We start from the raw sequence: 23287 nt of genomic DNA, 5'->3' as shown, positions 1-23287 counted from the left end.
AGCCATCAGTCCTAAATGCAGCTTCCGTGTTCAGACGCAGTGTTTCTTTGAACACCAGGGCTGTTTCCACATGGCTTACCTTGTTCTGCAAAATCTCGCGAGAAGACGCTGTTATCGCGTCTTCTCACGCGATAACAGCATCTTTTCATGCGATTTCGCGCAATAACAGCATCTTCTCGCGTAATTTTGTGCGGGCTTTCGCTGTTTTCCGGAACAAGGGCCGATTCCAGATGGCCAGAAATTGCGGTTTTTCTGTGGAAATAATCGCTTACCAGCCACACGGTCAGTTTCGTCTCCATCCGCTTTGTCTCGCAGCGTGCCGTGCCATCCCGCTTCCGGATGTTCGCACAGCCAACTGAGGTACCCGGGATTGGTTGTTTCCTCCCCGTCACAGTTGACGTCGGCGGCCTTCATTGGTTCGCATTTCAGTTTTTTTAAAAAAAATTTTTACGTGTTTTGCGCAAATGCACAAATGCGCAAATGTGCAGGTATGCGAATATGCAGCGTCAACTTTTGTGCATTTGTGCATTTGTGCACATTTGCGCAGTTCGATGTGCGCAAATGTGCAACTGCGCAAATGGTGCCCGGTTTTAAAAAAAAAACTAAGGGAATATTGTTGCCGGCCAGCCGGCAAAGGAAGGAGGGAAAGGGGAGGGCCTCTCAACGGCGACGAAGCGTCCAGAAGTGTGCAAACCCGCAATACGGCGTTCACACCGTCCGCTTCTGGAGCGCAACACAGCGCCATGAACCAGAGGTAAGCAGGGACGGGACATTACGGGTTTTTACGAGTGAGGTCGCTGGAAAAGCGAAAGCACTCGCTTTATTTGTGCCCGTCTGGAATCGGCCAAGGTGAGCCGTGTAGAAATGGCCCAGGTATTGAGGACAGACAAGGAAGGAAGGGGCTGTTGACTTCCCAGAAGCATCTAACAGGTGCCTTTTAGCAACAGAAAGCTCTGCTCCCTGGGACTTTGGTCTAATTGTGCAGGACTCTGCTTACATGCTCATCTCTTAGAACAGGATACCATGCAGCATTCTACTAAGATAAGTCACCAAGAAATTGCAAGCCACCTTTTGACATATGCGTTCTTCCATTCTTCCAGCCTGCAACTGCTCCCGTTTAGGTTCTGTCTCGCTCCAGTGCCATGAGAACAGCACGTGCCTGTGCAAGAGGGGCTTTGTGGGCTACAAGTGTGACCAGTGTGAAGAGAACTACTTCTTTGATCCTGAGACCTCTCAGTGCAAAGAGTGCCCAATCTGCTACGGTCTTGTGAAGGAGGAGGTGGGATCCCATGCTGCCGTACATTGCTTGTTTTAATCCGCCAACCGATCAGTCAGCCACTTGGAGCTAAACCACACAAGACGAATTACACAAGGACGCTGAAGTGAAGGGAGACGCAATGTTAGCCGAGAAGCCTCGTTTAAATTTCACCTCTCTCTATAGAGCCGGCAAAGATCGCTCCTCAGAGGGTTTGTTAATTTCATCTCTCTACAGAGCCAGCAAAGATCACTCTTCAGAGAGTTTGTTAATTTCCTCTTTGCCTCCTGAAAGGCTTTGTCAATTATTAACTCTCTGAGGAGCCATCTTTGCAGGCTCAGTAGAGAAGTGAACTTAACAAACCCTCTGAGGAGTGATCTTTGCTGGCTCTGTAGAGAGAGGTGAAATTCAAACTACACTTCCCAGCTAACATTGCATCTCCCTTCACTTGAGCGTCATCATGTAATTTGTCTCGTGTGGTTCAGCTCTCAGTCAATCAGGCCTTTAGTCAACTAAGCTAAATTCATTCTCTCCCACATGCTCAGGGGAGCTTCTGTTTCACATATTTCTGTCCTTTCAAGGCACGTAACAAAAAGTCACACCTAATGATGCTGTGAACTTCATGGCGGACACTGTTTGACAAGTGAACGTATCAAGTTCAGTGGCTATGATCACTCGTGAGGCAATTCTCCAATCTGCAGTTCGCTGCTATCAGCCTCGTATAGCAGCCAAACAGCTCTCCGGCTGTGCAGTCGCTTTGGTGTTTCCGTTTCTTTTCCTTCGACTGTGCCAAGCTGTTTCTACATCTGTAGAGCAGGTGAAATCTGTTCTCGCCCAGGGTCATGAAAGGTCAAGTTCTGGTAATTAAATGAGGTGGGGGTGGCAGGTTGTACAGTATGGTTGTGTGAAAATGTTTGTGCACAAAGTAACATTGACAATAACATGGACTTAAAGGAACACCAAACATACTTTTTTTTAAAGTCCAGCTTTGATTTAATATCAGTGGCTGATTAATTTACTGTTTATTTATATGACTGGCTGCCAGATGGCAAGCAGTAATGACAGATATGTGGGGAATGGGGGAAGCTGGGAATCCCTTCAGGCTGTGCAAGAACAATGCAACATGAAACAGTGCTCGTCACAGATTGCATGGGCCGTTTTCACACTGCTTACCAGCCACGGAACATCGTGCCAAGCTCCCACAACGACAGTGTCTTCCTGGTGCGATTTTGCACGAGAACTCCCCGGCGAAATCGCGCCAGGAAGACGCTGTCATTGCGGGAGCTTGGCATGATGTTCCGTGGCCGGTAAGCAGTATGAAAACGGCCATGGTGTTTGGCTGCATTGTTTGAATACAGGAAAAGTAACCTGCCAAAGAGGCCCAGATCGCTCACCAGCAGCCAAACCGATTGACCAAATATCAGCTCCCTGTTCATTCCTGGCGAATATGAGCTGAACCTAGAGATATTTAAGCATCCCTGGTCCCAACCAGGGCTATGTGTTTTGTTTCACGAATCATTACACAAGCACAGAAGAAGCATGACATTTAGTACTGACTACACATTCCAGCATCCTGAGTGCCAAAGAAAATGTTGCAGAGCAGCTGCATATAGCATATTCTCAACTTAGAAAAAAAGTGAAAAGCACTAGAGGGTGACTGCAATAAAGAGTAAAGGAAGAGTATAGAAATTAGGCTCTCAACTGTTTCCCTGTGGCCATTTTTGTGTTCAGCTTTGCCTGCCCTTTGCTCACTCTTCTAGCTAGTTAAGAAGACTGCAGCCAGCTTTCATTTAAAGCTTGCAAATCCCTACACACCTGTGAAATCTCAGTGGTTAGACTGGCCTAGATGTTGGGCATGAATTCAGATTGGCCATTAAGCATGAATTTGGCGTCCCACAGAGCAACTTCCCCATCTTCATAAATGGCAAATGCAGAATGAATCCTGGACAATGAGTGAATCTATCCAGATGTGCTTACAGAGGTTGCAGAATCCTGCTTCTCGCAGAATTTGGACAGATTATAACACTCCACATTTATGTTGTGCTTCCTAATGTTCAAGCCCTTCAGCATATACCAGTGCAGTAATACTTGGTAACAACCCTTTAAGGTACAATTATCTCCATATCGCAGAGATGGGCCCAGGGCCGTTTTCACACTGCTTACCGACCACGGAACATGGCGCCAAGCTCGTGGAATGACAGCGTCTTCCCAGTGCGATTTTGCACGAGAACAGCAGTTCTCGCGTGAAGTCACACCAGGAAGATGCTGTTGTTCCGCAAGCTTGGCGCGATGTTCCGTGGTCGGTAAGCAGTGTGAAAACGGCCCAAGCTATGAGAGAAAGAGAAACTTGCCTGAGATAATCTAGCACGTTATGTTTGTCTAAAGAGTCAAGTTCATGCAGCCCTGCTCTGATCATTTTTTAAAACAAATTTTTGGACAAGTGCCTCTCATCTCCCTCTCTCCCTTCACTCTTCCCTCCCATCCAATGCAAAAATCTATCCTCTGCCTCAGCACTTCCTACCCAATGTTAAGAGTCTTTCTCCCCCCAGGCAAAAACAGACATAACGTCTAGAGAAATGGGGCTGCTCTACAAAGGCTTCTTCTGATATGTTTAAATAAACCTACTTCTTGCCAAGGTCAACCTCAGGAGAAGAATCAGTTAGCTGTTTGTCTGTTTAATAAATGTATACATACAGCAAACTCTTCACTTACCAGCTTAATATTACAATTAAAATTACTAGTGTTAACATTTCTCTGCTCCTGTCAATCTGGACTGGTAGAGACAATTGAGCATGTTCTTTTATTGTGCCAATATTATCAGGAGATCCAAATAAAATACATCACACCAATTATTGCCGTCTATCCAGGCAGATCTAATCAATCTTATTCCATTCTCCTTTTAGCTGATTGCTGTAATGAAATTACTGCCAAGGTAGCAAGAGTCTACGCCCTGGCTAGTGTAATTAGATAGAATATTATAACTTCTTTTATGAAATTTTAACAATTTTATTTATTTAAGTATATTGTTGTATTCAATCCCTAGATATGCTAGATGCATAATCAATGTATCTTTCATATATTATTGTATACTATTGACTTAGATTCTGAACCTGGATAATAATAATAATAAACTGAAACTAGTATTAACATTTACAAAATCAAAACCCTATTTCATATACAAGCATATAATCACATGTGGTGGGTAAAGAGTGCCATCAAGTCATATCTGAGTCAGGGCAACCCTTGCTGGGATTTTCAAGGCAAGAGATGTTCAGAGGTGGTTTCCCATTGCCTGCCTCTGCATAGCGACCCTGGTCTTTGTGGGAGGTCTCCCATCCACTGACTAACCACTTACTAACCTTGCTTAGCTTCTGAGATCTGATGAGATCAGGCTTGCCTGGGCTGTCCAGGTCAGAGCATACAATTACATGAAATCATCAAAATGATGCAGCTCGAAAACAGTAACATCACAGAAGAAGAGCCTGGCTGTGCATGGTGTTGATTGGCTGGCCCCTCGTGATGTCACCAAGAACCTTCTCCTCCCATTCCCAGAGCATTTCTTAAATTGGCTTTTTTTGATTATTAAAGGATGATTGGCTAGGGAAATACAAGGTCATTAATGCGGCAATTTCAAAAATGAGCACAAGTTCAGAAGCAATAGAGGAAGGGGGAAATACTGTCCGTGGAACCAGCATCTTATTCACTGTTAGATATTTCTATTGCAATGCTGGGCTCAAGGATGCACAATGTCCTTTTCTGTCCCTTCCGTCTTCCTCCAAAGCTGACTCATCTTTCCCATACAGGCAGACAAGCTGACGGATCAGCTGGTTACAATGGAGTCATGGCTACAGAAACCGGATTGTGGCAGGCACAAGACCCGTTACGGGATGCTGAGGGAGGCACCACGAGGAGACAGCATCCACAGCCGCTACTTGAGGGAAGGTATAGAGCGTGATGGGAGTAAGAGAGGCCTCTTTCCCAATCAGAACCAGAGAGGGATCGGGATGGGGGGGCTTTGGATAGCACAACAGGGTCTCCCAATGTCTATTCAGTGGGGTCTTCTGCATACTGGACTTGAAGTGCCTTCGAGTCACACCTGACTTATGGTGGCCTCACCAAGGGGGCTGTGAAGGCAAGAGAGAAGCTGCGGTGGTTTGCTATTGCCTTCCCCTGAAGCGTCTTCCTTGGTGGTCTCCCATCCAAGTACTGACCCTACTTAGTTTCCAAGATCTGGCAAGAGCAGGCGATACCATGCCACCTTCCCTTCCTCTGCATACTGTAGCATGCTGCATTTACAAAATGATGAAAAAGATGATTTGCAAAATGCATTTACAAAATGATGAAATGATGATGAATATTTTAAGACAGGTGCATATGGTTTGGGAAAAGCAACCATGATCCTTGGGACATGCACATATTTCTTTCATCCCCCTGACTGATCTGGTTTCATAGGGGTTTGAAACAACACAAAACACCATAAAACCTGCATGACTGGAAACAGATTTATCCCAAGGGCTAAGAAACCCTAAAACATCTCTGTCTTACAGGCCCGGCAGAATGCTAAAAGATTCCGCTGGGCCCAAGTTGTCTCAGACAGAGAGTTCCACCAGGTTGGGGCCTGGGCCAAGAAGGCCTGGGCCGATTCCAGACGACTAACTTGAAGGCGCTGCATGCCGCCATGTTCCGGATTGCGACGGGGAAAACGCGAAATATCGTGTTTTCTCGCGCGACTTTGGCACGACATCGCAGCGCCTTCAGGTTAGTTGTCTGGAATCGGCCCTGGTCACTGGTTGAGGCAAGCTGGATCTCCTTGGGGCCGGGGATCTCCAGAAGATGTTTCTCTTCTGAGCAAAGTGTCCTCCTTGGTACATAGGGTGAGAGGCGGTCCCAAAGGTATGCTGGTCCCAGTCCACAAAGAGCCTTAAAGGTCAAGGCCAGCACCTTGAACCTGATCCGGAACTTCACTGGAGCCGGTGCAGCAGGTGCAAGATAGGTGTCATATGGGCCCGGAACAGCGTCCCGGTCAAGAGCTGTGCCACTGCATTCTGGACCAACTGTAATCTCCGGAGCAGGCCCAAGGGCAGCTCAGCATAGAGCAAGTTATCGTAGTTCAGACTGGAGGTGACCATTACATGGATCGCCGTCGCAAGGGCACAGGGTGAGAAGTAGGGGCCAAGCTGCCTGATCTGGCGAAGATAGTAAAACTCCGATCTGCAAACCGCCATGATTTGGGCCTCCGTAGACAACGAGGCATCCAAGACCACACCCAGGCTCCTCACCGTTGAAGTGGGTGTGGCCCCTTTTTGGGTCCTTGAGAATGGCCCCTTGTTGAGTCCCTGAGGATTTTCCCTCTTCCCGTTTGTGGTTCCACCTGCAACAGAAAGAAGACAGAGATTAGACCTTGCTCTTGGATACTTACCAGACAGCATTGGTGTTTCTCTCGTCTCCGTATTTGTATTTGGACATATTTGTTGTATTTAATTGAATGTACTACTCTGGCCGACTTTTCATATTTTGTCATTGCTATTTATTGTGGAGTGTGGATATATTGTAAGATGTTTTGTAAGAACTTTTAAAGATATTTTTATATTCTGTATATATATTAGCACTTAGTCACCTTGCACTTTATATCTATATCGAACTATCTGTCTCTAGCTAGCTAGCTAGCTGTATCTATATCTAGGTTTAGTACTTATATTTATACAAGCATCTCTTCTATCCCCTTGGTACTGGTTTTCCACCTTCAGTTTCAGTCTAGATTCCAGGGGAGCCTCTGTTGTTTGGATTGGTTTAATTCAGGGCTTTTTTTCAGCAGGAACGTGATGGAATGGAGTTCCAGCACCTCTTGAAAATGGTCACATGGCTGGTGGCCCCGCCCCCTGATCTCCAGACAGAGGGGAATTTAGATTGCCCTCGAAGGGCAATCTCAACTCCCCTCTGTCTGGAGATCAGGGGGCGGGGCCACCAGCCATGTGACCATTTTCTCCAAGGCCAACCCACTGAGTTCCACCACCTCTTTTCCCAGAAAAAAAGCCCTGGTTTAATTCATGCCAGCAACACAGCAGAGGCTGAAGGTAGCCTTTTTCCTCTGCCTTGTCCCTCTCCATTACAAAAGGAAGCGTACCAAACCCTCCAGGGCACGCAGCATTAATCGTGTTTTATGCTTGACTTGACTTCGGCCCAGCTCCAGTGACATGAGCATAAAGGTCAGTAACACAAGAACGGCATCTTGCTTGCAGGTGCCAAGGCGACGTTCCTAGAAGAGGCCGAGGAGCTGGCAAGCTCCATCTCTCGTGCACGGAGCCGACTGAAGAATATCAGGGGCGTGATGGGCTGCAACAGCAGTGTGGCCACCAAGTCCTGCATCCTCCTCTCCGACATCCTTTCTGCCCTGCAGTCCACGCAGCAAGAAATCCAGCTGGCCACTGAAATGCTGGCAGCACAGGTATCCAGGCTCTGTCTGTATGTCTTTTTTTTTGTAATACTTTTTATTTTATTAATAAGATTAAAAGCCCAATAAAAAGAGCAGAGAAAAGAGAAATTATAGGAAAAGGATAGAGAGAGAAAAAAGACAAAAAGAGAAGAACAAAAATTAAATAAAAAACCAAAGAAAAATAATACATCCATTTTCCTCTGCAACACCCATCGTATCTTTACACACATTATAGTTGTAATTTTAATACCACTAAAATTACCTTTTCAATACTGCCCCCCTTCTGTTTATTTTTCCCAAGTTTTTCTTCTTAGAAATCAAATCCACAAATCACCAATTCATTTTTTTCTCGTCTCACACAGAAAGCCAAAAAGGAGTTTCCAATTAACCATAAAGACAGACAGTGTTTTGTCTCTGATCAGTAGGCTCTGTCTGTATGTCTGTCTCTCTTCTGTCTCTGTCTTTAGTTTATTGGCAGAGGTGGGGTCTACCAAGCCCCTTGCAAAGCATAGTTTGCTTCCTTCCTTCTATCTGAAAGACATGATCCTGTGGCCCTTTCCTCATGTTCAGGCAAAGCTCCTGTGCTAGAGTTGAGTAAGAGGGCAACTCTCATCTTTGAAAGATAGGAATGAACTCCCCTGAACTCACTTCAAAACGGCTCAGGGACACTGAGCTACCCTGGGACAGATCAACGGGGCGGGGGGCAGGGGGGTAGTCTGCCCCTTATGCTGCCAAAGAGGGGGTGCTGGGTACAGCTGCCAGCCGCCAGGAATGCACCGCCAGGACCGTGGGCAGCTGAGAGGGGCGGGGGAGGCTGCCCGTGCCATTCGCCTGCCCCGCAGGACAGGGAGCGTGCAGCAAGCCGGCCACCCCCTCAGCGGGGCAGGCAAATGGAACAGCCTCCTGGCTGCCCAAACTGTTGCCACCAACTCCGCAGCACACCATGTGCCGGACCAGCCGGCTTGCTGCGCTGGCAGCACCCTCTGCCCCTGCATGATGACGTCACAGAAATGGTGTCATCACGCAGTGCCGGGAGCGTGCTGCGCGTGTGCGTGGGGGGCTGTACTTGGGTTGCCCTGGGCGCCGGCAACTCTAGATCCGGCCCTGGAGCTACCTGCCAAAAACTTTAGCAATTACCTTGGGCTTTTCCATGTCCACACAAAGGGTGATAAACACATGGAATTCGTTGCCACAGGAGGTGGTGGCAGCTACAAGCATTGCCAGCTTCAAGAGGGGACTGGACAAATATATGGAGCAGAGGTCCATCAGTGGCTATTAGCCACAGGAGATAGATGGTATTCTCTTTGTGGGGAGGTGGTGCTCTGTTGTCTTGGTGCTGGAAGGAAGGCAGTGGGAGGGCTTCTGGTGTCCTGGCCTCACTGACAGTCCTTTAGATGGCACTGGATTTCTAGCCACTGTGTGTGACAGAATGTTGGACTGGATGGGCCACTGGCCTGATCCAACATGGCTTTGCTTATGTTCTTATGCTTATGTTCTTATTTTTGAGCTCAAAGAAGGCTCAAGAAGCCAAGTCATTTCCCGTTTTTAGCAGCAGCCACCATGCGTTCACCTTCATGTCTGCCTTCGGCCTCTTCACACAACCCTGGGAGCCCGCTTGGCTCCCAAAGAGGAGAATCTGTGACTGAACCCAAGATACATGTTTTACTGTTTCGGTTTTTCTCTCTCTGTTCCAGGAGTTTCCTTCTGAGATTTCTCATCAGCCCACAAACTGGAGTCACCAGGCCCTGACATCTAAGCTGTTGGCCAGAGGGTGCGTTCTGATCATCCACCCTGGGCTTCACCGGCAGCTATCAGAGCTGCATGCTTTCCTCTTATGTGTTTACTTTATTTCTACCCCAATTTTCTGCCCCAAGTATGGCTCTTAATCCAGTTTATTAATACTACCACTAATAATAATAACATTCGATTTATATACCGCCTTTCAGGATAAAGGTCGGCCTCCCACCTTTGGGTGGGGGAGGGTTCTCCCCACCACTGCACTTTGTTAATTTGTTTTATTATTTGTATATTGATTTTAGTTCTTGTTTTTATCGATTTTAACTGTTTACCGCCCAGAGCCCTTGGGGATGGGTGGTATATAAATTGAAAAAATAAATAAATAAAATAACACCCACTCAGAGCGGTTTACAAAATATGTTATTATCCCTACAACAATCATCCTGTGAGATGGGTGGGGTTGAGAGGGCTCTGAGAAGCTGTGACTAACCCAAGGTCACCCAGCTGGCTTCAAGTGGAGGAGTGGGGAATCAAACTGAGTTCTCCAGATTAGAGCCCCGCTGCTCTTAACCACTTCACCAAGCTGGCTATAATGTAAGTATGAGTTAAAATATAATTGTAGTGAATCTCAGCACAGTGGAATTGTGCCTGGTTTGTAGTCTCTTCTCTGTCCTGATGGCATCTGTTTAAATGGCAGATTAATCAACTAAAGCCTTTGTTGATTAATTGGTGGGGCTGGGAGTTAGAAAGCTCAGTACAAATTATGGTATTTTTTCACAACCGATGAAAAACAGCTTTTTAAAATTAAATTGTAAGTTCTCTCACACTCCCTATAATAACTCAAACTGGCATCTAAACTGAGGTTTTTAGTTGTATATAAATACATTTATAAATGTATTCAGTTAATCCGTTTGAAAAACTGAGATAATGAAAGTTCTTGAATTGGTTGACAGCTCTTCTTTTCCTCTCCCTCTCTCTGTTTGTCATTCTAGCCAGTTCCAAACCAAGAAGCAGAATCCAAGATAGGGCCATGCAAATGAAGGGGTGGGGCTATTTAGATTGGATCACTCATGATCTTTAGTCTGAAGAATATTTCTCATCGACATTCACAGATACTTACTTTGGGGGCACTAATTCGTTTTGGCTTTGGGGCTGCATCACTCCATAGAACATGCTCTACAGGTTCTTGTTTTGTTTTCAGGATTTGGGTCTGGCGGTGTGGGTTGTAACAACATTGGGGCCTTCTCTCCACAGCCATGGGGAGGCAGCAGCTTTGGTTGAGGGTATTGCAAGGAAGGCTCTAGAGACGACCAATGCCAGTTATCTTCTTCTGCAGAGCATCTTGATGGACAACGCAACACTAGAATTCAGGAGGCAGATGGAAGCAAGGTGAGCTTGAGGGAGGTGTGAATCCCCTTGAAGAAATGTCTTTTTGGAACTTTGTTTGCTACACTCAACATGGTGTACATGTTATTAAGATGGGTGCTGGGCTAGCTGTCTTTTCTTCCTCCTCCCTCTTGCTTCTGCTGGATAAAAAAATTAAGAAATAACGACAACAACATCAACAACGTTCAATTTATACGCCACCCTTCAGGACAACTTAACACCCACTCAGAGCGGTTTACAAAGTATGTCATTATTATCCCCACAACAATCACCCAGTGAGGTGGGTGGGGCTGAGAGAGCTCTGAGAGAGCTGTGACTGATCTAAGGTCACCCAGCTGGCTTCAGGTGGAAGAGTGGGGAATCAAACCTGGTTTTCCAGATTAGAGTCCTTCCGTTCTTAACCACTACACCAAAATGATTATGTATTTGTTTATAGGAGGGTGTCTCAGTGATGTCACAGATGTTAACCGCTCGATGCTGTCTATAGCCAGCCTTTGCAGCAAAACTCATAGAACTGCAGAGCATGATTCTGAAGAGGAACTTGTGCATGGATTGGACTCAGCAGGGGCACTTCCAAGCTAGGTGCTACTGCTCTACAGCTAGGACATCTGCCCCTAATCTCAGATGTTTGCCGAAGAAAGAACCTCCAAATTTACATGCCATTGTGCTTTAGGCAAAATTAAAGGACGTATGAAATCCCCCTGAAAAAGATTGCTAATCATTTTTAATTTTTTTTTCTGGCGTCTCATTAAATTCTTCTGATGTTTAGCCTGGAGGAGAAACTCCAAATTTTGCTTTGAATTTCACATTAGGTGAAATTTCAGCAACAAGTTTATGATCCTTGCAAATGTCTGGAGGGACAGCAACTGGCAGACTCTCCGAACTGGGCCATGTTTTGAATGGGTGAACCATCTTCCTTGGGCACCAATCCTGAAGAGTTATTGTGCCCCATCACAACTGCTGAATAGCAGAGGTGCCCATTGGTTTGCTATAGAAGTCCTACCTGCATCCCACTTTCCTCTTTCTGCTTCAGTGGTTATATTCTTCTCTTGTTCCTACGGTTGCTACACAGCTGCTTCTCGCCATAGATACCTGGGAATCCTAAAAGCACAGCAAGAACTTAGCTCTGAGATGGAAGAGGCTACAGCCAAGAAGACCTTTGCTTCAATCCAGCAAATCAACTTGGAAATGTCAAAGAACCTCTCATGGATCACCACTTTAGAGCTGGTAGGCAGAAAGACCACGCACGAGAGTTTCCCACTTATCAAAGGAACTGAAAATTGGCCGTTGCCAATCTTGAGCAAACTTTAAGTGGTTGATACATACCAACATTTTGGCACATAGAAAAGTTAATCAGAATCTATTCCCCCAACTCTGGTGAATTTTACTAGGGATCTGCAAACACTCCTGGATGGATTCCACTGTGAAATTCAGATGTTGGAGACAGGCTGAGGGCTGCTCTTCTGGGGCTGGAGCAGCCACAGGGGAAATTCCCCCCCTTCCCAAAAAACTGGGCTGTTGGATGGGTACCTGCTAGTCAGATATTGTTTCAAGAAATAGCTCTCCTAGCCCAAGGCTAGAAGAGAGTTGACAGCTCTTCTCTGGCAGCGGCAGCAGTAGCGTTTGGGAAGATCTGGAGAGCAGGGAGCGCTGTGCCTCTTTCTTCTCGGGGCTGGATTGCACCTTTCACTAACCAGAAGACTTTCTGGTGGGTCACTGCCCTGGAGGGGCTCTGGCAGCCAGGAGCAAGCAGAGCCAAGCTGAGGCCTCAACAACAATGGATTTAGGCTTGCCCCAAACATGCCGTTGTCGTTCCAGCCTGGGTCTGAGCTGAGGGTTCCCTGCAGTGCTTTGGCTTCCCAAGTTCCCACTGGGAACCAGCGAGCCCAGCGAGCCCCACCAGCGAGCCCTTCCCATTGCCGCTCAGCTGGGCAGTGGGAGAAAAATACAGGAGAAAATAAGTGGGTGACACCAGCATCCTGATGCACTGACATCACTTCCTCTGAAGCCAGAAGTGCTGTCAGTGTGTCACTGGGGACTCTCTAGCATTCAGGCAAAACTCCTAGAGTTTTGCCCGAGTGCTAGAGCTTCCTCGGTGACGCACATGTCACCCCAGTTGCACAGGAAGTGACATCAGCACTTTGCCATTAACATCATTATGTTGCTGATGAGGGCCCCCGCTGCCTGGATGAGTCTCCCACCAGTTGGCAACCCTAGAAGTATTGCCAGCCCTGGAGGGCCCACTTGTTTTAGCATTGCAATCCACCCCTTGCCTGTTGCCCTGACTCTTCTGCTGCTCAGTGGAAGGGGTCTGGCTCTCTCTCCCTTGCCTTCTGCAGAATGGCTCAGCTGTTGATGGAGCTCAAAAGGCTTGGCTGTTGATGAAGGGGCTAGGTAGCCAATAAGCCAGAACAAGCCGCATTCCTGCAGAGAAATGTATGTGATCACTGAATCGGGTTGCTTTTTTTCAGAATCAGCCTTTGATTTTTCCAGAGAAAAGGACTGAAAGGCATTATCCATTGGCAGATAAGCACTCTGAAGCCCCCGCCCCCCTGTGATTTGGATGAGAGCATCAAATACATGCTGAAATCTCTCTCATGGAAACCAAGTGGGCTTCAATGTGCTTAACTCTGGCAGGAGACCCTCCTAAGCTGCATGATGTTGGAAATCTTTGCTTGCTTATTAAAAGTTATATGCTGCTTCCCAGGCAAATTCTTGAGGCAGGCTCACGCATAATTCTAAAAGTCCTTGCTTAGGATCCGGTGGTTGAAGAGGCTGAAGCGCTCTGGCATTTGATCCTACAGCGCCCCCTGCTGCAGCGAGCGGAAAATCTCCTTCAGGATGCAAAAGAAGTGGAACGCTTGGCAGAGTCAAAGGCGCAGCTGGTGGTGAACGGATCCCTTGCTGCACAGGCTGGCCTGGAGAAGGAGCTACAGAGGATGCAGCAGGTGGAACAGGTAAGAAACACTTCTGAAATGTTCCTCTTCCAAATTTCTGCCTGGTTTTTGGAGTTCTGAACAACCTGTTTCTTAACTAATGCAGTCGGAATCCTCTATTATTCTGCATTTTGCTTCCTAATTTTATGTGTGCACATCGTATGTGTGCAGATTTCAGTTCCTGCAATGTATATGCCCCTTTCCCCTCCTTTATGTTACCCAGTGTGTTTTCATTAAACCCCACAAAAAGACAACCGCAGGTTAGGATTCTTTTTGTGCCGTGTGTTACCAACGTGCAGAAACACCCATGCGATAGGAAGAAGGCCTAATGAACGATGCTCGATGCAGTTACACATACAGTTACTCAAGCTCCTGTTCTGCAGTTTTTTTATCAAGGCATACTTACACATCAGTAACATACAGGAGGGGAGACAATTTGAAGTGAATGAGAAGAAGAGGGTGTTGTGGCAAACTAAGCAAGCAGCAATTCAGCAATTAAATTTAGATATTTGGCAAGTTAAACTGAACTTTAAAAAGGCGTGGAATTCATGGCTTTGAGAAATCCTGAAACAATCAATGTATTAAATGGGAAATCCTGAAAGTTCTGTCAGTTTCACCTCCCCTTCTAAAAGGCAAAGTGTTTTCTGCCGCCTGCACCGGGATGTCCAGCCAGTGAATTCTCCATGTATATGCCGTAGTGGTTGCTCTTGATGAAGATATAACGAAATCTGTGGAGTATAGCCGGTCCCAGATTGGGCGTGGGGAGGATTTTTCCACCAGCCAGAACCCCACAGCTAATTTTTCACTGGGAGGACTCGGTAAATAAATGATTGCTATAAAGAAGGACAACGGAGATGAATTTTGGACAAGAACTTTTTTGTACCCGGTTGTTCCGGTGGAGTACATTACATTTGCACAGGGACTGTCACTGCCGTCCTTCCACTGGAGAGTATTTCTCTTAGTTGCTTGTATATGTGATGAATTGTTATTATTATAATTGATGAATTGTAGTTATTGGATGTATGAATGTGCACTAAATTAATTTATAGCATTTGCACTTTAAAAAATATAAAAATATATTAAAAAATTCATGTATAAATAGTTATAAGCTTCCAGGATTGTTTTGTGCTACCCGGGGGATTAGTTTCCCATTGTTTGCTTCAGCTTCTTACGGGAGCAGCCATCTTTTAGCTTCACGGCACCATTAGCAGAACCGGTCTGTGGCATCCCAACCCAAGATATCCCAAAGTTTAAAAAATGACGCCATTTTCTTTAGGACCAGATTCCCTCACTGCTGATCAAGTTGCCTGGTTCCCCTTTACCCCTTTCCTTCCAGGAATGACTGGGACACTCTCGATCTGCCTTCCTCTGCTCCTTGGAAAGGTACACAGAGAAGTGGGATCCAGCGTAATTCCACCCACTGTAGCAGCCCGTTGGGTAAATGCTGTAAATGCTTCTGGGTCAGATCTAGGTCAGATCTGGGCTTTTATTAGTAAGGCACTGCAGATGCCAAGTACCTGCTCACCCTGGTATTCCTACCTGTTCCCCATATTCTCTTTCTGCCTCCCTCCCTCCCCCCCCTCTCTCTCTCTGCCTCCTTTCCCAGTGTCGCTTCAACCTCCCAAGGCAGAACTGCCACAGCTTTTCCTTCCAGGCACTGCTAGGACTCTCACCTCCATTTCTGACTCCCCACATATGATCTGTTGTTGACACTATCAGAGCTGCTGGCTTTGAGGGTTTCCCCATGATAGATGTAGCACTGGACAAAAAGTTAAGTGCAGGCAAAAAGTATGGATCTTAGTTGATCCAAAAACCTCCATTCCCCTGAGACGGATGAATCACGTAGGCAGGCAGGATAAGATGGTTCCCTTACAGATCTAAACACAGGGCCTCGTAAGCATCAGCCTAGATATCAAAGGACAGTCTTCTCCCGTTTGCCTCCCTCACTTGTTCCCCTTGCTCACAGCCTGCAGGCTTTTCACCTGGCCCCCAAAACTCCCAGGTTTCCACACATGATCTTGCAAAATAGTTTGTGGACCAAACTTCTCTTAGCGGGAATTTTGGATTAGAAACTAATTCTACTTCACTGTTGGGCAGAAAGACACCCACCTCCCCTGAGCCAGTTAAAAGTGTGAAATGGTGGAGGGACCCTCTCTCAGGCTGGGGGGGGGATGAATCTTGAGCCCCCTCTGTCTGTCTGTTACAGCCCTTACTGAAATTGTGTTTCTGCATGTCTGGGAATTAAGTTCAAGCACAGAAGTTCTAATGTATATTTGATCACCAGGGCTGGTGACGGACACAAGGACTGGCAACATGTGAACTGACCCTAAGAAACGTGTACATGTTACTAAGAGCTCAGCTACAAGAGATGAATTACACGAGGACATGCACGTGAAGGGAGTTGCAATGTTAGCTGCATCTCTTTTAAAACTCGGCTTCCCGGCTAACACTGCGACTCCCTTCACATGAGCGTCCTCGTGTCATTCGTCTCTTGTAGCTTGGCTCTCAGTCACGGACAGGATCTCTTTCTGGCTACCCACCTGCAGATTCTCACTGCTGGCTTCTCTTTGCAGCTATGGCAAAGAGCAAACGCCGCGCACCTGTGGGCAGCCTCATCGCTCTCAAATGGAGAGGCCGTGGTCTCCGAAGCCAAGAACTTGCTGTCCAGCCTGGATGGTAAAAGCAGATAAGTCTCTCAGAGCAGAACGCTTCAACTCAACCACGGGGCTTGCTTTTTAAAGATGTATTTAACTCACATATGTAGCACTAAGAATTTACAGGCAAGGCATGGAATGGGATCCTTCAAGCATTTCCCAGATTCTGTAAGAACGTTCTATTTTTGGATGTCAGTTTGGTGTCTATATTGCCCAGTTATGACTTTCAGCACAGATATTCTCTGCGTAAGTGTGCATGATTCATCTTGGCCAGGGGACATTCTCAGAAAATGGAAAGTCTGGGTCAAAAACTGTCCTGATTCGGATGGACTTTTAAAAAGAAATGAAGGCTGAAAGAGAAAAGGGTGGTGCTACCTGAAGTAGGAAAACGGGTACCTGCCCAAGTTCTCCCATCTTCCAGATCACAGAAGACTCTCTGCAGATCCTTCTGGGTCTCCAAGGAGATGCTGTGAAGCTGGGGGAGGGAGGGGGAGGATGCACTCAAAGATGCTGTCCCTGTCATGGTCGCTTCGGAAAGCAAGTTAGAGTCCCAAAGCGTCACTGGAGCAGTTTCCCCTCTGACCCGCCCAGGCATCCATGCTCATGACGGCCTGTCCTCCAGCGTCACCCTCCTCGCCCTACCCAACCTGCTGCTTCTCCCTCAGCCATCTCTGCCCTTTGCTTCTCAGCCTCTTGGAGCTCCTGTATGGTGTCACCTTCTCTCACTGCTTTCAAGTTCCTTCACAAAACTCACCCTGGAGCCACAGGCACAACTCCTTGGCTCCATCCTGTGCAGAGATCTAAGCTTTACAACCGCTCATATTATGACTTATAATAAGTTGGGTTACCTGGACCCAACTCGCATCTCTCTCAGTCACACAGGAGCTGCAGGGCAATGTCTTTTAAGGAGACCTTTTCCCCAGCCAGAGCTGCCCCCAGAGGGGCGTTGCTTGCTCCATTCTGGACTGCTCATGCCCATGTGGTTCTGGAACTGGGTAAATAAAGCCCCTCCCATGTTGTTTCAGCTCAGGACAAAGGCACAGAGAGAAGGCAGGTCCTGTCCTCCCCTCGCAATAGACCTGAGCAGAATTTGACCCCTGCGGTACTTTCTCCATACCCCTCTGATTAATAGTCATCACATCTCGCCTGAGTCTTAGAAACGGCAATGGAAACAAAAACTTTCTTCCCCTGCCCATCTCCCCCCCCCCTCCCTTCCATGACTCCTTGGAGCAGAAGCCTGTCCTGCTATCCTCCATAAACCACAGTGCATTATTTAATCAATGGTAACAGGGAAAGGAGGAAAAAGCAAAATATGGGAAGAGGCCGCGGCTCAATGGGATTAGGCCCCGCTTTGCATGCAGAAGGTCTCTGGCCAAGGTACAAGTGACGAATGACACTTGCCTGGCAAGTGAACAGACTCACGTGTATTCCTCCCTTGATCAAGTGGAGCGCAAGTGAATGGCAAGTGAACAGGGAGGAATATACATGGGTCTGTTCACTTGCCAGGCAAGTGTCATTCGTCACTTGTACCTTGGCCCTCAGTCTTCAGCATCTCCACCTAAATGATCTCAGGTAGCATGTGCTAGGAAGGACCTTCCTCCTCCTGGGACCCTGGTAAGCTGCTGCCAAGCAGAGTAAACAATACTGAGCTGGAAGGAACAGCGTTCTGGCTCTGCCCAAGGCTGTGCCATGTGTTCACCATCCCTCTGCTTTTCAAAGCCATCACCCACTGCTGCTAAACAAAAGCCAAGGCACCTGCTCGTAGACGGCTGCTCTAAAACTGCCCCTCTCCTTCAGGTTCTGGTGGCCTGCAGTGCAAATTCGAATTCTTGTCCATGGTTCCAAACAGGGGTGGCCATCCTCTCTTTCTTTCTTTTTTTTAAATAAGGGATGAAGAGGCACAAGGGCGGCCAGTCCCTGATGAAGAGGAGAGTGACTGTTGTTCGGGAGAGAGTGATAGCCGATGCCCAGAAGAAGGCCAGGCAAGCGAAGAGGGTGCTGGGAGATTCTGCCTCTGTCTCTGCTAAGGCCCAGAAAACTGCCAAAGAAGTGGAGTCACTCACCGAGGAAGATGCGAAGGTGCGCAGAGCCAACCTGCAGCTCTGTCTTGTAGAGCAGGCCTGTCCCACCCCTGCAGGGATCTCCATGTTTTTTCAACAGTGGGTCACACGGTCAGAAATCTTTATGGGCACTGGATGCCTGCACGTTTGAAATTGACAATAGTGGTAAATAGCTAACAGCCCGTTATCTATTTAAAAAGATGGATTTTCAGTAGTAATAGAAAAGCAGTCCAAAACCAAGAAGGGTAGCCGTGTTGGTCTGTCTGTAGCAGTAGAAAAGAGCAAGAGTCCAGTAGCACCTAGAAGACTCACAAAATTTGCGGTAGGATATGAGCTTTTGTGAGCTGTGACTCACGAAAGCTCATACCCTACCCCAAGTTTTGTGAGTCTTATATAGGTGCTACTGGACTCTTGCCCTTTTCTACCAGTCCAAAACCAGTTTAATTGCTTTTCTTTATACAAAAGAGCACAGTTACAGGCTTAGTGCTAGTCACTGATCCGTCAGCTGCATGTTGGCCCTGTTGCCAAAATGGCTTTTGTTTAACATAATCCATGGCTGACTTGAAGTCACTAAAAACCAGGTATTTAGTGGGAACCTCAGAATCCAGGCGTAGGAGCTGGAGGTACTTGGCCTGCGTAGAAGGTGGTTTTATTCCCCTGAAGTTGAAAAACTCTTTTACGACCCACAAATCAAATCACAGTGTGGCCCAGTATGGTGCAGATAAATTCCTTCATTTGATCGTTCTGATCCTTTGTGCAGAAAGTCCAGGCCGTGTTCAGAGACGCAAAGGCAGAGAACAAGCGGTCCAGTCAACTTACGACCCGTGTTGATCTGACCATGGCGGAGATCGTCAGACAAGAGGAAGTGTCTGAAGCGCTTGGCAGAAAGCAAGAGGGGCCTGGCCAGGTTGGTTCTGTTTGTAAAACTTGGGCAGGGGTCCCTTGTGGCAATTCATTCCCCCTTTGGAAATCCCTGGCTTGCTTCCGGCACTGTTTGCACACACACCTTGAGGGCCTGTGCCTCATGCCAGGGCAGCTCTAGGACAAGGATCAATGACTTGAGGGGGAGTGTCCAGGATGACAGCCTGTCCTGGGCTTGGAGCCGCTGCTGCCCCCAAACACATGCCTGACCAAGATGCCGCAGGACTGCATGGTGCTGCCCCTGCAACCCCCTGCACGATGCAGGAAATTCACAACTACCTCCCCCCGCACACGTACCCAGAAGGTGGCAAAACACCATCAGGATCCCTAGCCAAACTGGCCTGGGGAAATTTGCTTCCCCAAAGTGGTGATCGACCTTACCCTGGGCACTGATGTAACCCTTCCTGCCCTCCCTCTCATGATCTGCCCAGGTTCACAGAACCAGTATTGCTGTCAGGTGGTCATCTAGCCTCTGCTTTAAAAAAAATCACATTTGCCCTTTTAGCTACCACTTCACACTGCTAACTCATGTTCAGTGTATAGTCTACTAAGACGCCCTAGATCCTTTTCACGCCTACTACTGCCAAGGCAAGTCTCCCCCATCCTATAATTATGCCTTTGATTTTTCCTACCTAAATGCAGAACTTTGCATTTGTCTCTGTTGGAATTCATTTCATTGGTTTTAGCCCAGTTTTCCAGCTTATGAAGACCATCCTGTATCCTAACTCTGTCTTCTACCATGTTTGCTACCCCTCTAGTATCCCCGCTATAATTTAGTATCACCTGCAAATTTAATAAGCATTCCCTCTATTCCTACATCCAAATCTATCTATATAAAGACAAGTATCCTGACTGACTCATCAACGCCCAGCCCAAACCCCTGGACCTAGAAACGTGAAATTTGGGGAGAACGTTTCTTTTGTGATGTAGAGGCTCACTAAGAAGGGATTTATGAAATTTGCCCCCTAAGGGGGTAAAAAGGGGTAAAACGTGTTTTCCCAAAGGAATACAGCTTCCCTGTGTGGCTAGCAGGTTGCTGCCTGCTTGCGCCACCGCCCACGGCCAGCTCAGTCACTTTTCCCTGATTGGACCAGCATTTCAAGGTCATTTGCATATGCGGGCTGATTGGGGCTCACAACATTCCACACCTCATCCCCCCCAAGACAATTGGAACCCAGAGTCATTTGCATATGGGCCTGATTGGGCCTCTCCTCACCCCCCACATTCTAAACAGTATGCAGTTGCTATTGGGAGTCGTTGAATGTGTCCTGAGGTAAAATGCACCTCCCAGTCTTCCCCTAAAAGTTCACGAAGGTTGCTGACTCAAAAAAAAAGTGTTACATACCCATAAGTATTAACTGGATTTAAGTCGTTGAATACCATAGCAAAGCATGGGTGTCAAGCTAGTCATTTATAAAAATGCTGAGCAGAGAGACTCTGCTGTGGGTCGGAGACTGGGAAGATGACCGGTGCAATGAACACGCAGACTAAATGCATCTTGTTTCAAGGTGGGAATGGAGACGAAAGATCTTGACAAGAGCCTCAGAGACGCCCAGCGCTCCTTGGAGAGGGACATCGAAGCCCTGAACAACCTGCTCCTCAGTCTAGGTGAGTTGCTAATATCCTGCCATTTTCATTCCTGTAGACTGTCAGCCCACAGGAAGGCCCCAGCGATTCGAGAGAGGGGGATAAAATGAAGCCAGAATACTCAGGAAAATAAAGAAAAAAGGCTTGCCCAAAGCTGGGCCCACCGCATGTAACGTGAAGTTTCGCCATTCGCTGGCTAGCTAGCACAGACACCTGTCCCCCTGCACCACTCGGAGCCTGTCCAGTCGTGTCCACTAGGGAGCAGCATCCTCTTCCCGGAGCGAGCCTGTCCTCCCAAATGAGGCCCCTGCCCAACTCAGGTCTGCAGTGAAGCCGGCAACCTTCGGGGCTACTCAAGAGCCCTTTCCCCCTCCCGCTCTTTCCCACAGGCCCTGTTCCTCTGCTTTTGCTTGTTTTGTGGACATTGCGAGGGAGATGTTTTTTCCTGGCATGGACTAAGTTTGAAACGCCTCCGCTCTTCCAAAGTGGGGGTTCCCAGGCTGAGGCTGGCAGCTGGATCCTTCTCCAGAACTGCAGCCCTTTCCAGACTTCCTTGGGCTGCCTTCAGCCTTCCCAGGGAGGAGAATGCGGGATGCTGCTGCTGCCGCCGCCGCCCAGGAGGAATCATTTCTTTTCCACACCGACCCCATTCAGGGCTGTTCGGTGGGGCCAGGAAAATGCACGGCAGGATGAAAGTGGAACAAAAGGAGACGTAGGAAAGAGCAAGAGTCCAGCAGCACCTATAAGACACACACAATTTGTGGTAGGGTAGGAGATTTCGTGAGCCACAGCTCACTTCATTAGATACAGCTAGAAGGTGAGTCCATCTGTCCTTGTATCTTGGAGAGTGGAGCGATTGCAGAAGCCGAATGATAATAGCCAGTGAATGACAATGGCAGGCATGATTGGATAGGGTGGGGTATGCAGAGGGACAGTGGGTGTAGAGAAATCAGCATTGGTAATGAGACAGGAAGCCAATATCTTGATTCAGTCCAGGTGGATGCATTGTCTTGAGCTTCGTTATCAGTTTCAATTCAGCCATCTCTCTCTAATCTCCCTTTGAAATTCCTCTGCAAGATAACTGCTACTTTTAGGTCAGCAACGGAATGCCCTGGAAGGTTCAAATGTGGTTACATTTCAGGGGGAGAAGTGTGTGTGGGCTTGGACACAGGGATGCCATTTTCAGAGGCAGCCCTGCATAAATTGTACCACCATCATTCTGCCTTGTGCAGGCAACCTGGATCGCACCAGCCAGACCGAAGCAGCACTGAACGCCAGCCAGTTCCAGCTAGAGCGTTTGCAGCTGCACCTGGCTGAGCCCAGAGCCCTGGGGCAGAAGCTGAGCGCCTTGCAGCAGGAGGCTGAGCAGCAGCAGCAGCGGATCGAGGCCTTTGAGAAGGACCTGGAGGAGATCCGAAGTGACAAAGAGAACCTAGAGACCATCCTCCACAGCTTGCCTGAGCAATGCTCGAGCTGGCAGTGAGCGGATCTCCTTAAGTGTACCCAGCCCCCCTGTTAGGTACTGCAGACTGGGAATGTGAGAGGCAGATGTGGACCAAGGAAGTATCAGCACGGGCTACAGGGGGATATCTGCAAGCAAGGTGTTAACAAAACAGTTCAGGTGACATATCAAGATAAAATGCACTTTGGGCTGTGCATACATAATACTTTTTAAGCCTCTGTGGGCTCCAGAAAAAAATCTGGAGTTTTTCACTGAGGTAGCACAAATGGACCAGGCATGGTCCACACAACTGCAAGCATAACTTTGGAAGCTTTAAAGATTAGAATCTTTAATCTGTGAGATTCTCAGGAAGCTGAATTTTGCATCCTTTCTGCACCTCGTTTTGTGTGTGTGTGTTCCACCACGGTTTCTAGTCAAATTGGGTTTATGCATATTTGTAGCATTTCAGGAAAGCCAAAACTAGCTCACCAAAATTAGGGAATAGGATTTGCCCCCCGTAGCAAGCTCCCCCCTTCCCTTCCATTACCGCAATGCAGTTGTCAAGATTATCCTTTTCAGATGTTTGATTTTTGGCAGTTCCGCTGTATGGAATGGGATATGAACAGTCACCATAGTGGGTGAACGCAGGAAATGCACCTATTTTCCATGCACATACAAGCTTTGGTATGCGTGCGGGAACCCCATTTTTTTGAGGGAACACATTTGTGCACCCTGACGTGGCATGCGCATGGAAATTACGCTCTTTTGCCCCCTTTGCACAAAATGGTGACTATGCATATTGACAAGGTGGCATGCAGTATGCTTGGTTGGAGCACCAAAACTGAACATCTGAAAATGGCTGGTAATAATTTGGGAT

At 47.5% G+C, this 23287-nt stretch overlaps 1 protein-coding gene across 1 annotated transcript in view; it reads left to right on the top strand.

The window, feature by feature from the left end:
• Positions 1 to 22452, top strand: part of LAMC3 (laminin subunit gamma 3) — a 105479-nt gene extending 83027 nt beyond the window's left edge. Inside the window, exons 17-28 of the mRNA XM_054997272.1 lie at positions 1101 to 1279; positions 5059 to 5197; positions 7495 to 7700; positions 9383 to 9459; positions 10680 to 10814; positions 11900 to 12038; positions 13568 to 13768; positions 16321 to 16423; positions 18290 to 18480; positions 19222 to 19368; positions 20891 to 20990; positions 22202 to 22452. Of these exons, the coding sequence (XP_054853247.1) occupies positions 1101 to 1279; positions 5059 to 5197; positions 7495 to 7700; positions 9383 to 9459; positions 10680 to 10814; positions 11900 to 12038; positions 13568 to 13768; positions 16321 to 16423; positions 18290 to 18480; positions 19222 to 19368; positions 20891 to 20990; positions 22202 to 22452 (1868 nt within the window). The remainder of the gene's footprint in view (positions 1 to 1100; positions 1280 to 5058; positions 5198 to 7494; positions 7701 to 9382; positions 9460 to 10679; positions 10815 to 11899; positions 12039 to 13567; positions 13769 to 16320; positions 16424 to 18289; positions 18481 to 19221; positions 19369 to 20890; positions 20991 to 22201) is intronic.
• Positions 22453 to 23287: the final 835 nt, after the last annotated feature.

This window comes from Eublepharis macularius, chromosome 14 (assembly GCF_028583425.1).
Source record: "Eublepharis macularius isolate TG4126 chromosome 14, MPM_Emac_v1.0, whole genome shotgun sequence".
NCBI lineage: Eukaryota > Metazoa > Chordata > Lepidosauria > Squamata > Eublepharidae > Eublepharis > Eublepharis macularius.
The sequence above is the reverse complement of the archived record's forward strand: the minus strand, read 5'-3'. Positions and strand labels throughout refer to the sequence as shown.